Consider the following 15,949-nt stretch of genomic DNA (forward strand, 5'->3'; position numbering starts at 1 on the left):
GTATTGAACAGGAATGTGTGGTGGTGGAGGTGTGGTTGAGAGGAGAGGTGGGCGTGAACTACTATAATATGTGTCAGGTATTAGACCAAGAAGAGTTGGAGATGGTGGAGGGCCAGGATAGAAGTAAGGTAATATGTGGGGATTTTAATGTCCACAACACGCTCTGGGGATGGATGGATGGAAATGGCCAAGTGATGGAAAATCTGATAGAAGTTAAAGATCTGGTGTGCCTGAATGTTGGCCGAGGGACCATGATTGATGTAGTTACAGGGAAAGAATCTGGATTGGACCTCTCTGGTATCTTGTTTGATGGCAGGAATCTGTGACTGGGAGCTATGGGAGGAGTCGACAGTAGGGAGTGATCATTACCCCATAGTATGCACAGTAGGCCAGAGGGAGGAGGAGGTGTCAGTGGATGGAGTAGGCAGGTGGGTGTTTGAAAGGGCAAAGTGGGATCAGTTTCAGGAGTTAAGTGAGCGGTGATGGCTCGGGTGAATATGAGAGGGGAAGGGGATGGTATGAATAACTGGGTGAGAACAGCGTTAGTGGAGGAAGCTACTGAGGCTATACCTAAGAGATCAGGGAGGAGGAAAGCAGTCCCGTGGTGGACAGAGGAGTGTGGGGCAATGGTGAGGAGTAGGAACCGGGCATTTAGAGTAGAGGTCGCCCGATTAATCGGCATGGCCGATTTCAAGTTTTCATAACAATCGGTAATCGGCATTTTTGGACGCCGATTACATTGCACTCCACGAGGAGACTGCGTGGCAGGCTGACCACCTGTTACACGAGTGCAGCAAGGAGCCAAGGTAAGTTGCTAGCTAGCATTAAACTTATCTTATAAAAGACAATCAATCTTAACATAATCACTAGTTAATTAACTACACATGGTTGATGATATTACTAGTTTATCTAGCTTGTCCTGCGTTGCATATAATCAATGCGGTGCATGTTAATTTATCATCGAATCACAGCCTACTTCGACAAACGGGTGATAATTTATCAAGCGCATTTGCGAAAAAAGTACTGTCGTTGCACAAATGTACCTAACCATAAACATCAATGCCTTTCTTAAAATCAATACACAAGTATATTTTTTTCAAACCTGCATATTTAGTTAATATTGCCTGCTAACATGAATTTATTTTAATTAGAGAAATTGTGTCACTTCTCTTGCGTTCTGTGCAAGCAGAGTCAGGGTATATGCAGCAGTTTGGGCCGCCTGGCTTCTTGCGAACTGTGTGAAGACCATTTCTTTCTAACAAAGACCGTAATTAATTTGCCAGAATTTTACATAATTATGACATAACATTGAAGGTTGTGCAATGTAACAGCAATATCTAGACTTAGGTATGCCACCCGTTCGATAAAATACGGAACGGTTCCGTATTTCACTGAAATAATTTACGTTTTGTTTAAAGAAATGATAGTTCCCCGATTTGACCATATTAATGACCTAAGGCTCGTGTTTATTATATTATAATTAAGTCTATTATTTGATAGAGCAGTCTGACTGAGCGGTGGTAGGCAGCAGCAGCCTTGTAAGCATTCATCCAAACAGCACTTTCCTGCGTTTGCCAGCAGCTCTTCGCTGTGCTTCAAGCATTGCGCTGTTTATGATTTCAAGCCTATCAACTCCCAAGATTAGGCTGGCAATACTATAGTGCCTATAAGAACATCCAATAGTCAAAGGTATATGAAATACAAATGGTATAGAGAAAAATAATTCCTATAATAACTACAGCCTAAAACTTCTTACCTGGGAATATTGAAGACTCATGTTAAAAGGAACCACCAGCTTTCATATGTTCTGAGCAAGGAACTTAAACGTTTGCTTTTTTACATGGCACATATTGCACTTTTACTTTCTTCTCCAACACTGTGTTTTTGCATGATTTAAATCAAATTTAGCATGTTTCATTATTTATTTGAGACTAAATTGATTTTATTTATGTATTATATTAAGTAAAAATAAAAGTTAATTCAGTATTGTTGTAATTGTCATTATTACATATATATATGAAAAGGACACATACCTTCCAACATCTGATTCAGTAGAAGCAGGCTCTGGTGAAGAGAACTATTCATCAGACAAAGAGGTCATGTTGGCGTCGATTCTGTGACACCATTGGAAGGGCGACATCAGTGGGAGAAGTGTGGGGGATGATTCAGAGGATGAGTGGGAAGGATGTGGCAGTAACAGATGAGGAGAAGGCAGAGATGATGGACAAAGCCTTTGTCCAAGTGCATAGCTAGGCACTTGGACAAATTTGTCAGAGGAGGGGGAGAGAGAGAACGAGAGAGGAGCATCCTGGGGTGCTGGATAGGAGGATGTAAATGATGTGTTAAATGCACCATTTACAATGGCAGAGGTGAAAAGGGCAATAGGTAAGGTTGGGTTAACTTCACCTGAGAAAGATGTGTTATGTTGGCCCATCTTAGTGATGAGGCACTGGTTAAGGTATTGGTGTTGTACAACAGAGTGTGGGAGGAGGGGAAACTACCAGGCAGCTGGAAGGAGGCAGTAGTGGTACCAATCCGGAAGCCAGGGAAATACCTAACAAGGCCAATAGCCTTAATTAACATCACTAAGATTATGGCGCGTATGATAATGGAGAGGCTAACTTACTTCCTGGAGAGCAGTGGGTCAGTATTGCCAGATCAGAGTGGATTCAGGAAGGGTAGGGGAACAATGGACCCAGTGCTCTGCTTAGAAGCAGAGGTCAGGAAGGCTCAGCTGAACAGGGAGAGTGTTGTAGCTGTATTTTTATTTATGTGGATAAGGCATATGATATAATGTGGAAGGAGGGGTTGTTAATCAAGCTTGATATTATGGTTGTAGGAGGAATAACGTACAACTGGATAAAGTATTTCCTGTTTGGAAGATCTGTCCAGGTGAGGGTGGTGAAGTCTCTCTCAGGCGGCTACATGGTGGATAACGGTACACCACAGTGTGATTAGTCCTCTGTTGTTCTCAATCTGTCACGAATCCCACCGATGGTGGCTCCCCAGCCTGCTCGGGCGGCGCTCGGCGGTCGTCGTCGCCGGCCTACTAGCCACCGCTGATCCTTTTTTCCTTTTCTGTTTGTTTAGTCTTATTGGTTGCACCTGTTCCCTATTGTGTTCTTGATTTGTGTTTATTTAAGCCTGCTTAGCCCGCCCAGGTTTGTGCGGGATAACGTTTGCTGTTGTGTTTATTTTGGATGTGCTGGCTTACGCCTTGTATTCTCTCTCCGGACTGGTTTGCCCGTTGTACTGGGTTGGTAATTTGTTTTACGCGCCTGTTGGTTTTGGCGTTGACCATTTTGTGCCAGGAAGAATAAAGGTCGTTATACTTCACCTCTGCTCTCTGCGCCTGACTCCTACCACCACTCCTAGTATCCTGTGACACAATCATGATCAATGATTTACTCTCAGGTACAGCCGGATATTGGGAGTTTGTTATTTTCAGATGGGGCCTAATGGAAGAGGGGAAGAAATGTGCAATATATAGTCAGGAAGGTACAGGAAGCAATTGATGAGGTTGAGTGGTCGGCATTAATGTGGGGATTCAGGTTCTCTGTAGAGAACAGACAGTGTTCTTTACCAGGAGGAAGGTGGGAGATGAGTTATGCTTGAGGTTATATGGGAGAAACTTGGAGAGGGTGGGGGCCTTCAGGTTCTTTGGGGTATACTTTCATTCTAGAATGACCTGGGCAGAACACATTGAGAGAGTGGTGGGAAAGTGTAAGGTACAAAATGTGATGCGCTGTCTGACAGGGAAGGAGTTTGGGGCTGGGCATGCCTCATTGAGGACCATGTATGTTGCATTTATCTGATCTGTAATAGACTATGGAAGTATAGCGTATGGTACGGCAGCCCGGACGTCATTGGAAAGGCTAGATGTCATACAGGGACAAGGACTCAGAATATGTAGTGTGTTTCGAATGTCCCCAGTGGCTGCACTACAGGTGGAGGTACAGATTAGGAGACAGCAGCTGGCAATGTATTATCGGGTACGCCTACAGGGACATGGGGTATCTCATCCTGCGAAAGGGATTTTACAGGCATGCTGGGAACACGAGCGAAGACAGAACACAAGCTTTGGGTGTGTGGGTAATACCCAGGCGAAGGAGATGGGACTGTATGGAAGGGAGTTTAGTCCAATGGTAGCTATTCCTGTAAATCCACCATGGCTACTCCCACCTCCAGTAGTTGATCTAGAAGTATTGGAGAGACTAGGGAAAGATAGGCAGGGTGTTGATCCATCTGATTGGTTTAAGAGACGTCTGGATACTGTGTATCAGAATTTTGTGGCCATATACACAGACGGTTCAAAAGATCCAAGGACAGGATGCACTTGGTCAGCATTTGTAGTGCAGGAATGTGGTGTGAGAGTCAGGGAACGTATTACAGATCATCTGGCTGTATATTCGGCGGAGATGATGGTCATACTGTTGGCCTTGCAATGGGTGGAGGAAGTTAAGCCAGAAAGAGTAGTTATTTGCTCTGATTCATGTGCAGTGCTAAGGAGTATCCAGTCCTTTAGATCACGTAGCAGACAAAACCTGCTTTATGCGGTGCTACAAACCCATGGCAGGACTAAACAAATGGGTATACAGATAATATTTACATGGGCTCCAGCTCATGTGGGAGTGGAGGGGAACGAGGCAGTTGATGTACTGGCTAAACAAGCACCAAGTAGTTGGGATGTTGATGTGGTAGTTTCAATGAGCAAGGCAGAGGCAAAAAGCATGATATGGACAGTGATGGTGGAGAAATGGCAGGAGCAGTGGAATAGAAATACAAAGGGCAGGATTTTATTTCAAGTACAGAGGATAGTTGGGGAGGGGAGAACAGCAGGAAGGGACAGAAGAGAGGAGGCTATATTTACAACATTAAGGGTGGGACACAGCCAGTTGAATAAGACCTTACATGTGATAGGAAAGCATCCAACAGTAAAATGTGAGTATTGCCAGGAAACGGAGACAGTGGAGCATAGGCTGAGATCTAGTATGAGGGAGAAGGGGATACAGAACATTAGTTTAAAGAGTATATTGTGTAGAACGTCATTAGATATAGTCTCAAATATTTTGTTATCTTTTTTAAGAGCAATGGGGCTGGCAGGTAGGATTTCATTTCTTCCTGTTTCTGGCCCACACTCCAGTACAGTAGGTGGCGGTAATGCGCCGTAACGTTGGATGCCAACCGCCGATAAACCCCACCGAAGAAGAGCGGATGCCTGTGCACGCAGTCAGTCTGCTTACTATTGATCACCAGAGGGCGCTGTGACAAAATGAATGCACTCTACTCAAACGTCTATGCTAGTACACCAGGTCAAAGGTTACCAGCAGTAGTTTTTTTGTTGCAACAACTAACGCAGTGTCCAGATGTTTCAATCCTAAACCAAGAAATAGAACAATGGATTGATACAAAAATCGGATTTCCCTCTATGGCGAAAATGAATGGGCACCCAAGACAGTAACGACCGAAGTATGACTATTATAAAATACACAGCCGGGTTTGATAGCTACCGGTAGCCAAGATAGCTAGCTAACTACCAGCTTCCAGTCAGCTGGGCAACGTCAATAGGCAAACAGAATGTAAAAAGTGCCAGGTGGTGGCTCAGAATAGTCTGCATACCTGTGGTCAGAAACAGATGGGAGTGTTTAAACTTGCCATTCTTGTTTGCTAGCGAGGAAATATCGTTTTCATAAAGTCCCTTCCAGCGGCCACTGCTAAAAGTATTCGGATATGACATTATTTGTATGAGATTGCTAGGCTATATAACAAAGTCAACTTCTATGTTAAAATTAAAGATTTAATGCATGAGGGATCCAGTGGACGCTTGCCCCAAACAAGATGAGGAGACTAGTGTCCCGGAAGAAGGCTCTCACCCTGGTGAAGGAGCTGGACGCTTTCCCCAAGGTTCCAGAGAGCTATGTGGAAACCACAGCCACTGGTGGAACAGGTTCGTTATTAACTAGCCAATGTAAATATGAATTGCAATTCAACTATTCTTCAAATTATAGATTGGATACATTGTAAAATGTTAAATTCATGTATGAGTCCATCAACGATGTCAACCGTAGTATAAGTGCAATGGACAAACAATAACATATACTGTAGGGCAAAGTTTAGAACAGAGCATCTAGGCCAACCCTAGTATAGTTACGTACCTGTTTACCTATTTTAATCAATGAGTAGCCGACTCCAGTTGTAAACTTGGCCTTCTACATCACTCCTCCTTTGCTGTCTTTTCAGTGTCCCTGATAGCCTTCACAGCCATGGCTCTGCTGGCTTTCCTTGAGTTCTTTGTCTATCGAGACACGTGGATGCAGTATGAGTATGAAGTCGATAAAGACTTCTCCAGGTAAAAAACAACTCTCAGACCATGGTCATGTTCATTAGGCACCAAAGAGATTTTTTTAAAAGTGTTTTGCAGTGGAAAATGAAAGTGAATGTTCATTGGTCCCTACCAGTTTCAGTCCATTTGCTTCCGTTTGGTGCCTAATGAACACAACCCAACAGTCTGGCATATCATTTTTGAGTTATCTGGACAACGTCAGCAGGAAAATACTTACTGTACAGTTCCAAGTACACTACAGAGCTAACTATCACAATATTTTCTTCCTTTTGCAGTAAATTAAGAATAAACATAGACATCACAGTTGCCATGAGGTGTCAATGTGAGTATTTACACTGTTTGAAGGTTGCTCTCACAATTTAGGCTTAGACATGGACATCTAGAATGTGACTGTGTTTATGTCGGCAGTAGAATTAACATTTCAGTAGTGTTGTATGAAGCCATTGACTGTAGGCTGTCCTTGTCTTCCATCATGTCATAATGAATATATTATTCATTGATTTGCTGTTTGTCTCGGTGGCTGTATGTAGTTGTAGGTGCAGATGTCCTAGACTTGGCAGAGACCATGGTAGCTTCAGATGGCCTACATTATGAGCCAGTAAGTATGACTCTGTCTGGTACCTGCTATAGCACCCGAACCAGGCCAGTCAGTTAAGAACAGTTAAGACACAATGACAACCTGACAATGACAAGATGCAAGTGTGGTGAGAATTCAGGGTTCCATAAATTTCGTCATATTATCTTTCCAGTGACAATGCCCTTTCTTAATATGTTTTCCCATGGTCACCTTGCAGGTCACCTTTGACCTCTCTCCTCAGCAAAGGCTGTGGCACAGGTAAGATACTATATCAGCCACAAGATATGTCTCCTGAAAGTATAGAAATGCACCACCAGAATGCATCTGCACATGCATAACTAAAATAGCAATGTTGCATACAGTGAAGCAAAAGATGAGATGATTGGCTACATGTGGCACATTTAGACATTTTAATCATGATGCATAATACCTGTCAAATAAACCTAGTAAAGTAAAGACAGTATGGTGGAGTGAAGGCTATCCATTGACTGTTATAACTCCTATATAGTGATTCCCCTCTACAACACTCCCGTGTTTAATCTTTCCCTTGCTCACTCATCTCCCTTTCCTCCCCCTCTCCCCCAGAACTCTGCTGATGATCCAGGACCGCCTTAGGGAGGAACACTCGCTGCAGGATGTGATCTTCAAGACAGTCCTGAAAGGATCCCCCACTGCCCTGCCTCCCAGGTCTGGAAAAAAGAATACAGCTTTGCTGTGACACAGTGTGTGTGTTTGAGTGAAGTTAGGTATTGAAGTAATTGATCAACTGTATTTAATGATTATGGTTATGTTATTGAAGTGACTCTCCTCTCCTCCCCTCCATTCTCCTTCGAGAGAGGACAGTCCCTCCCAGTCGCCTGCGGCCTGCAGGATACACGGCCATCTTTATGTCAACAAGGTGGCTGGCAACTTCCACATCACTGTGGGCAAGTAGGTCACCGCTCCTCTCTCTACAACTAACTTCTAGCTACAGTGTGCCCTAATGAACACAATGAGTGTTTCCAGGTAGTCCCTCCCTTCTTGTCTATGTTCTCCGTTGGGTGCCTAATGAACATGACCTAGATGTTTGACTCTGGAATGTGTGATGTCATGAGTTATTATGCCATCTCCGCAAGCTTGACCTTCTCACATCACATACAGGGCTATCCCACATCCTAGAGGCCACGCCCATCTAGCGGCCCTCGTCAGCCACGATAGTAAGTTTCTTTGTTTAGAGTTTAACTCCCATACATGATACATACAAACGTCTTGAACAGATGTAAGTCATGATGGAACTATGTGATGTCTTCACAATTGAGTTAACACATTTAAACCTGACGATATCCCTAGACCTGGAGTTAATGATTGTTCTGATTTTGTTGTTGATTACAGCGTACAACTTCTCTCATCGCATCGACCACCTGTCGTTCGGAGAGGAGATCCCAGGGATCATCAACCCTCTGGACGGGACAGAGAAAGTCTGCACTGACCGTAAGTATAAAGACATCACGTCAGTGCTGGGTTCAAATATTATTCGAAATAATTCCAAAACTTACTCCGTGCTTGATTGTTTCCATTGTAACAGGCAAGCTCAATAGAAAAGTTCCAAAAGTGCAATCCCCGCACAACTGGCACTCCAGAGAATTATCAAAGCATTGGAAATATTTTAAATAGTATTTAAACCCAAGGCTTTATCATGTCACATCAAACAGGCTACATGACAGACTTCCTAAATGCACAGATAAGTCATGGGTTTTTGGGGGAAGTAGTTTGTTTACCTCAACATGTTAGTTATGAAGAAATTGTGACATTCTATAGGAATTGTAACCTTGTTAATTTCATCCTTCATTAAATAATATATCCTCATGTGTGCACTGTTTTCTCTGATCCTCGTCAGATAATCAGATGTTTCAGTACTTCATCACCATAGTGCCCACCAAACTGAACACCTACCAGATCTCAGCAGACACAAACCAGTACTCTGTCACCGAAAGGGTAGGTCCAGGATGTGCGATTGTGTGTTTGTTTGAGTGTACAAGGTGTATGCTGTGTGTGTGAATGAACTGAAGGTGTGGGTGTATCGTCATCCTTTCACCCTGTGTGTGTTTGTAGGAGCGGGTGATCAACCACGCGGTGGGCAGCCACGGAGTATCTGGGATCTTTATGAAGTATGACATCAGCTCGTTGATGGTGAAAGTCACAGAGCAGCACATGCCCCTGTGGAGGTTCCTCGTCAGGCTTTGTGGCATCATCGGAGGCATTTTCTCCACCACAGGTACCCACAAGTGTACAGGGGTGTAATTCAGTAGTGTGTAACGTTGCAATGTTTTGCAACAAAAACATGTCTCTTATTGGACAAGTTCAGGTTAGTCCCTCCCTGTTTTGTCCCATTTGCTTCCTAGGGAAAACACCCCAAGTATGTCCACCTGGGTCATTATCATTAGGGCACGTCGTAGAAAAATGTTGTGCAACGTAAAAAGTCCAGGTAGTCCCTTCCTGTTTGTCGCTTTTCTGATGTTCAATGCCTAATGAACACGACCCTGATTTACTACACAACTAACAGGACCCACACCTATCCAAAGCCCTTTAGGCAAAAAGAATCACAGAGCACTAGTTGTAAAAATCATCCTTATCATTTTGTGACGTCTAAAGGCATCTGCATGCTTTCCAGCCTAAACAGTCCGGAAGAGTTAGCGCATACAGTACCAGTCAAAGGTTTGGACACACCTGCTCATTCAAGGGCTCTTTATGTTTACTATTTTCTACATTGTAGCATATAGTGAAGACATCAAAACTATGAAATCATGTAGTAACCAAAAAAGTGTTAAACAAATAAAAATATTTTATATTTGAGATTCTTCAAAGTAGCAACCCTTTGCCTTGATGACAGCTTTGCACACTCTTGGCATTATCTCAACCAGCTTCATGAGGTAGTCACCTGGAATGCATTTCAATTAACAGGTGTGCCATGTTAAAAGTTAATTTGTGGGATTTCTTTCCTTCTTAATGTGTTTGAGCTAATCAGTTGTGTTGTGACAAGGCAGGGGTGGTATACAGAAGATAGCCCTATTTGGTAAAAGACCAAGTCCATATTATGTCATGAACAGCTCAAATAAGCAAAGAGAAACGACAGTCCATCATTACTTTAAGACATGAAGGTCAGTTAATCCGGGAAATTTCAAGGACTTTGAACGTTTCTTCAAGTGCAGTCGCAAAAACCATCAAGCGCTATGATGAAACTGTCTCATGAGGACCGCCACAGGAATGGAAGACCCAGAGTTACCTCTGCTGCAGAGGATACGTTTATTAGAGTTAGCTGCACCTCAGCTTGCAGCCTAAAATAAATGCTTCGGAGTTCAAGTAAGACATTAACATCAACTATTCAGAGGAGACTGCGTGAATCAGGCCTTCATGGTCCAATTGCTGCAAAGAAACCACTACTAAAGGACACCAATAATAAGAAGAGACTTGCTTGGGCCAAGAAACACAAGCAATGGATATTAGACCGGTGGAAATCTGTCCTTTGGTCTGATGAGTCCAAATTTGAGATATTTGGTTCCAATCGCTGTCATTGTGAGACGCGGAGTAGGTGAATGGATGATCTCTGCATGTGTGGTTTCCTCCCGTGAAGCATGTAGGAGGAGGTGTGGAGGTGCTTTGCTGGTGACAGTCTGATTTAATTATATATTTTTTAATTCAAGGCACACTTAACCAGCAAGGCTACCACAGCATTCTGCAGCGATACGCCAACACATCTGATTTGCGCTTACGGGACTATCATTTGTTATTCAACAGGACAATGACCCAACACACCTCCAGGCTGTGTAAGGGCTATTTGACCAAGAAGGAGAGTGATGGAGAGCTGCATCAAATGACCTGGCCTCCACAATCACCCGACCTCAATCCAATTGAGATGGTTTGGAATGATTTGGAGAGTGAAGGAAAAGCAGCCAACAAGTGCTCAGCATATGTGGGAACTCCTTCAAGACTGTTGGAAAAGCATTCCTCATGAAGCTAGTTGAGAGAATGCCAAGAGTGTGCAAAGCTCAAGGCAAAAGGTGGCTACTTTGAAGAATTTAAAATAATTTTGATTTGTTTAACACTTTATGGGTTTCTGCATGATTCCATAGTTTATGTCTTCACTATTATTCCACAATGTAGAAAATAGTTTAAAAAAAAGAAACCCTTGAATGAGTAGGTGTGTCAACTTTTGACTGGTACTGTATATTATCACACCTTTTTTGTTTGTTTTTGGACTTCGGGAAATGTTTTTTTTTCGGGGGGCTGTCGCACAAAAATATATTCTCCAGACAAGCCCGAAGTCTACGCCCCTTTGCTGGTGAATGGTCGAAAGTAGGGATTCTTCAATAAAGTCCGTCATTCAACAAGAGACGACTCATTTTCATGCACATTTTTTAATTGAGGAATACGGCACCAAACATCTTAGATGTAAAATTGCGCAACTAACATCTCTGCAAAAACACCAAAATGAATGAGATTTGAGTTCTCAGATTAATTCGGACTCTTTTGAGCAAGTGTATGCTGGCTACGGTATCTCAAAATGGAAAAACAGTACTATTGCCAATTTTCTACTTGTTTTTCAAGTGAATGTATTTTTAAGGGAGTCTGCAAGTGCACTCGTTCGAACTCGGCTAGGCACCAGCCGAACTGAATCATTTGGAAGCCTTAAAACTTCTCTCCATCCTCTCCATACAGGTATGATCCATGGAATGGTGGGCTTCTTGGTGGACGTCGTCTGCTGTCGCTTCCAACTAGGAGTCTACAAACCCCGGGAGGCAAGTCAACACATCAAGTCAAACACGCTTGTCACAAGCTTGTTGATTCCACAGATGTAAAGTAGATGCACAAAGTGTCAATTTCTTTAAAAAATGTAAATATATACAGGACGCAGCATAGAATACCCTCAACATATGTATTTTGATCAATATCTGAATTAGACTGTAGTTAGCGTTGGTTTTTCCTTTTCTCAACGCATGCTGCACTACTGCTTATTTAATTTGAAAATATATCAAAATAAACGTAAACTTGAAGGGGTGGTTTACCGGACAAAGATTAAAGCACGTTTGTTGAAAGTGCTTTTTATTCCAGGACTAGGTTTAATCTGTTTCTGGGAAACTGCACCTAAGTGTCCTGTTTTTTTATACACTTATCAAAAATATAAACGCAACATGTAAAGTGTTGGACTCCTAATTCATGACCTGAATTAAAAGATCCCAGCAATTTTCCATACGCACAAAAATCTTGTTTCTCTCAAACTTTGTGCACAAATTTGTTTACTTCCAAGTTAGTGATAATCCATCCACCTGACAGGTGTGGCATATCAAGCTGATTAAACAGCATGATTATTACACAAACCACTCTAAAATGTGCAGTTTTGTCACATCACACAATGTCACAGATGTCTCAAGTTGATGGAGGATGCAATTGGCATACTGACTGCAGAAATATCCACCAGAGCTGTTTCTAGAGAATTGAATGTTAATTTCTCTACCATAAGCCGCCTCCGTCGTTTTAGAGAATTTGGCAGTACATCCAACCGGCCTCACAACCGCAGACCACATATAACAACGCCAGCTCAGAACCTCCACATCCAGTTTCTTCACCTGTGGAATCATCTGAGACCAGCTGATGAAATTGTGGGTTTGCACAAACTGTGAGAAACCGTCACATCTGCTTGCTTGTCGTACTCATCGGGGTCTTGACCTGACTGCAGTTCTACGTCGTAACCGACTTCAGTGGGAAAATGCTTACCTTCGATGGCCACTGGCATGCTAGAGAAGTCTGCTCTTCACTGATTAATCCTGTACCTGACAGACAGCATGTATGGCGTTGTGTGGGCGAGCGGTTTGCTTATGTCAACGTTCTGATCAGTTGCGTCAGCCACATTGAATAAAAATGTTTTTTAGATGATAGTGGTTGTATTAATCTGGGATTTATCGCATCCCACAACTGTCCCAGACGGTTTGGAATATGTATTTCTTGCATAGAATAGGTCAACTTGTGTACTATGGGGGATAGTAGATTTACATAGTGCTGTTGGTTAGGCCTACTTATCTTGTTGGCTGACAAAGTAAATGGACAGTTAATCCAATATCTTCAATATGCACCTCGGAATTGGATAAGGACTCGCGCAGTTGCGACCCCGATATCTGTCTTAACTAGTAGCCTGTGTGAAAGACCCGATCACGTGACAGAGAGCGGTGTGATTGACAGACGCATTAGATTGCACAGCACACTCAAGGAGAAGGGCACAATGCAGCACTCCGGGCTGCAAAAGGAATAGATTTGAGGCATTATCAAGGGCTTGTCAAATTCTGAATGAGAGACTATTGGAGTGTGTACAGCCTGCGCAAAAAAAAAACAAAGCAGAGCTCATGCCTTTCAAGTGACTTTCAAATCATCATTAGTCTCATGCAGCCTTACAATGTATTAAAAATCAAAACAGTCCTTTTGTAGAACAACTAAAGTTACATTAATAACTCTAAATGAAGCATATAGGAGTACCTACAGTTGAAGTCAGAAGTTTTTCACAATTCCTGACATTTAATCCTAGTAAAAATTCCCAGTCTTAGGTCAGTTAGGATCACCACTTTATTTTAAGACTGTGAAATGTCAGAGTAATAGAGAATTATTTATTTCAGATTTTATTTCTTTCATCATTCCCAGTGGGTCAGAAGTTTACATATACTAATTGAGTGTTTGGTAGCATTGCCTTTAAATTGTTTAACTTGGGTCAAACGTTTCGGGTAGCCTTCCACAAGCTTCCAACAGAGCTGGTGTAACTGAGTCAGGTTTGTAGGCCTCCTAGCTCGCACATGCTTTTTTAGTTCTGCCCACAAATTTTCTATAGGATTGAGGTCAGGGCTTTGTGATGGCCACTCCAATACCTTGACTTTGAAAGTATGCTTGGGGTCATTGTCCATTTGGAAGACCAATTTGCGACCAAGCTTTAACATCCTGACTGATGTCTTGAGATGTTGCTACAATATATCCACATCATTTTAATTCCTCATGATGCCATCTATTTTGTGAAGTGCACCAGTCCCTCCTGCAGAAAAGCACCCCCAAAACATGATGCTGCCACCCTCGTGCTTCACGGTTGGGACGGTGTTCTTTGGCTTGCAAGCCTCCCCCTTTTTCCTCCAAACATAACGATGGTCATTATGGCCAAACAGTTCTATTTTTGTTTCATCAGACCAGAGGACATTTCTCCAAAAAGTACGGTCTTTGTCCCCATGTGCAGTTGCAAACCGTAGTCTGGCTTTTTTTATGGCGGTTTTGGAACAGTGGCTGCTTCTTGCTGAGCGGCCTTTCAGGTTATGTTGATATAGGACTCGTTTTACTGTGGATATAGATACTTTTGTACATGTTTCCTCCAGCATCTTCACAAGGTCCTTTGCTGTTGTTCTGGGATTGATTTGCACCAAAGTACGTTCATCTCTAGAAGACAGAACGTGTCTCTTTCCTGAACGGTATGATGGCTGCGTGGTCCCATGGTGTTTGTACAGATGAACTTGGTACCTTCTGGCATTTGGAAATTGCTCCAAAGGATGAACCAGACTTGTGGAGGTCTACAATTTTCTTTCTGAGGTCTTGGCTGATTTCTTTTGATTTTCCCATGATGTCAAGCAAAGAGGCACTGAGTTTGAAGGTAGGCCTTGAAAAACATACACAGGGACACCTCCAATTGACTCAAATTATGTCAATTAGCCTATCAGAAGCTTCTAAAGCCATGACACAATTTCCTGTAATTTTCCAAGCTGTTTAAAGGCACAGTCAACGTAGTGTATGTAAACTTCTGACCCACTGGAATAATCTGTCTGTAAACAATTGTTGGAAAAATGACGTGTCATGCACAAAGTAAATGTCCTAACCGACTTTCCAAAACTATAGTTTTAAGAAATTTGTGGAGTGGTTGAAAAACGAGTTTTAATGACTCCAACCTAAGTGTATGTAAACTTGAAATGTGTTTCTTTGTTAAAGCTCAACACAGAATAGCCGCATGTGCGCACTCCCTCAAATGGTTGAGAAAATATTTATATTTTATTCCATTTTGTTGAATTGTATTCTTCATACTATAAAATAATGCCACGGAATTATAAGCAAATCTTGTCTGCTAAATGAACTAGTGTAGCCCACAGCCATTTGGCATATCCACACCAGGACCTAACATGACAACTCAAAGTAGGCCATTCTTTTCTTCTGAAATAGACTGTTTTTTTTCATATCATGCTTCTTTAGACCTGTTTAAAATAAATCATGGATTTGTGGAAGTGTAGGCTATATTACATGGACTTTTTAAAATAGCTTGTAGGCTGTGTGTGGAAGCCAGGAGATGCTAAATGTGTTAATTAACGGTCAATTACTGTGAGAATGACAGTTATTTGGTTGACAATCACCATCTGACTAAATTTCATGACCGCCACAGCCGTACCAACAGATACATATCTGTATTCCCAATCATAGATTAGGGCCTAATGAATTTATTTCAAGTGACAGATTTCCTTATATGAACTGCAATTCAGTAAAATCTTTGAAATTGTTATATGTTGCATTTATATTTTAGTTCAGTGCACTTGAATGTTTTCCCTCTCTCATTCGCAGATGGGCCTGCTGGACGACCATGTAAAAAACGAAGCCCCTGTCCCACCCCTGGAAGCTACAGAAAACCACACCCACTGACAGGACTCCCTAGGGCAGGGATCATCAACTACATCAGGGCTCTCCAACCCTGTTCCCTGAGAGCTATCCTCCTGTAAGTTTTTGCTCCAACCCCAGTTAACTGACCTGGTTCAGCTTCTCAACAACAAATTATTAAGAATCAGGTGCGCTGGGTTGGAGCAAAAACCTACAGTAAGGTTTTTTTTTCTTTCTTGAGCAGATGGTCTGGGGGCGGGAACATAATTGCAAATTGACCTGAATAATAATCATTTTAAACCTCGCTTACATTTGTCTACGATCACATATCTCTATAATGCGTGGGAATACTTTGGGACCGATTTTTCAAAATTAAAATGACTTGAAGCTGA

At 42.4% G+C, this 15,949-nt stretch overlaps 1 protein-coding gene across 3 annotated transcripts; it reads left to right on the forward strand.

The window, feature by feature from the left end:
• The first annotated feature begins 683 nt into the window (after nucleotides 1-683).
• ergi2 (Endoplasmic reticulum-Golgi intermediate compartment protein 2) lies at nucleotides 684-15,949 on the forward strand. Of its 3 annotated transcripts, none has more exons than XM_082968354.1 (14): nucleotides 684-806; nucleotides 5,796-5,947; nucleotides 6,241-6,349; nucleotides 6,619-6,665; nucleotides 6,874-6,941; nucleotides 7,138-7,178; nucleotides 7,506-7,607; nucleotides 7,755-7,850; nucleotides 8,061-8,116; nucleotides 8,292-8,390; nucleotides 8,797-8,894; nucleotides 9,012-9,174; nucleotides 11,616-11,695; nucleotides 15,525-15,949. In XM_082968354.1, the coding sequence occupies exons 2-14, from the start codon at nucleotides 5,839-5,841 to the stop codon at nucleotides 15,600-15,602; spliced, it is 1,146 nt and encodes a 381-aa protein (XP_082824480.1). In that variant the 5' UTR covers nucleotides 684-806; nucleotides 5,796-5,838; the 3' UTR covers nucleotides 15,603-15,949.

This window comes from Salmo salar, chromosome 24 (assembly GCF_965601325.2).
Source record: "Salmo salar chromosome 24, fSalSal1, whole genome shotgun sequence".
NCBI lineage: Eukaryota > Metazoa > Chordata > Actinopteri > Salmoniformes > Salmonidae > Salmo > Salmo salar.

Excerpts from the sequence above, each read along its gene's own strand:
- ergi2 (XM_082968354.1), top strand. The coding sequence starts at position 5,839 with ATGAGGAGACTAGTGTCCCGGAAGAAGGCTCTCACCCTGGTGAAGGAG. Across the intron at positions 6,350-6,618 it reads GTCGATAAAGACTTCTCCAG|TAAATTAAGAATAAACATAG; the intron begins GTAAAAAACAAC and ends TTCCTTTTGCAG. Across the intron at positions 8,895-9,011 it reads AGTACTCTGTCACCGAAAGG|GAGCGGGTGATCAACCACGC; the intron begins GTAGGTCCAGGA and ends GTGTGTTTGTAG.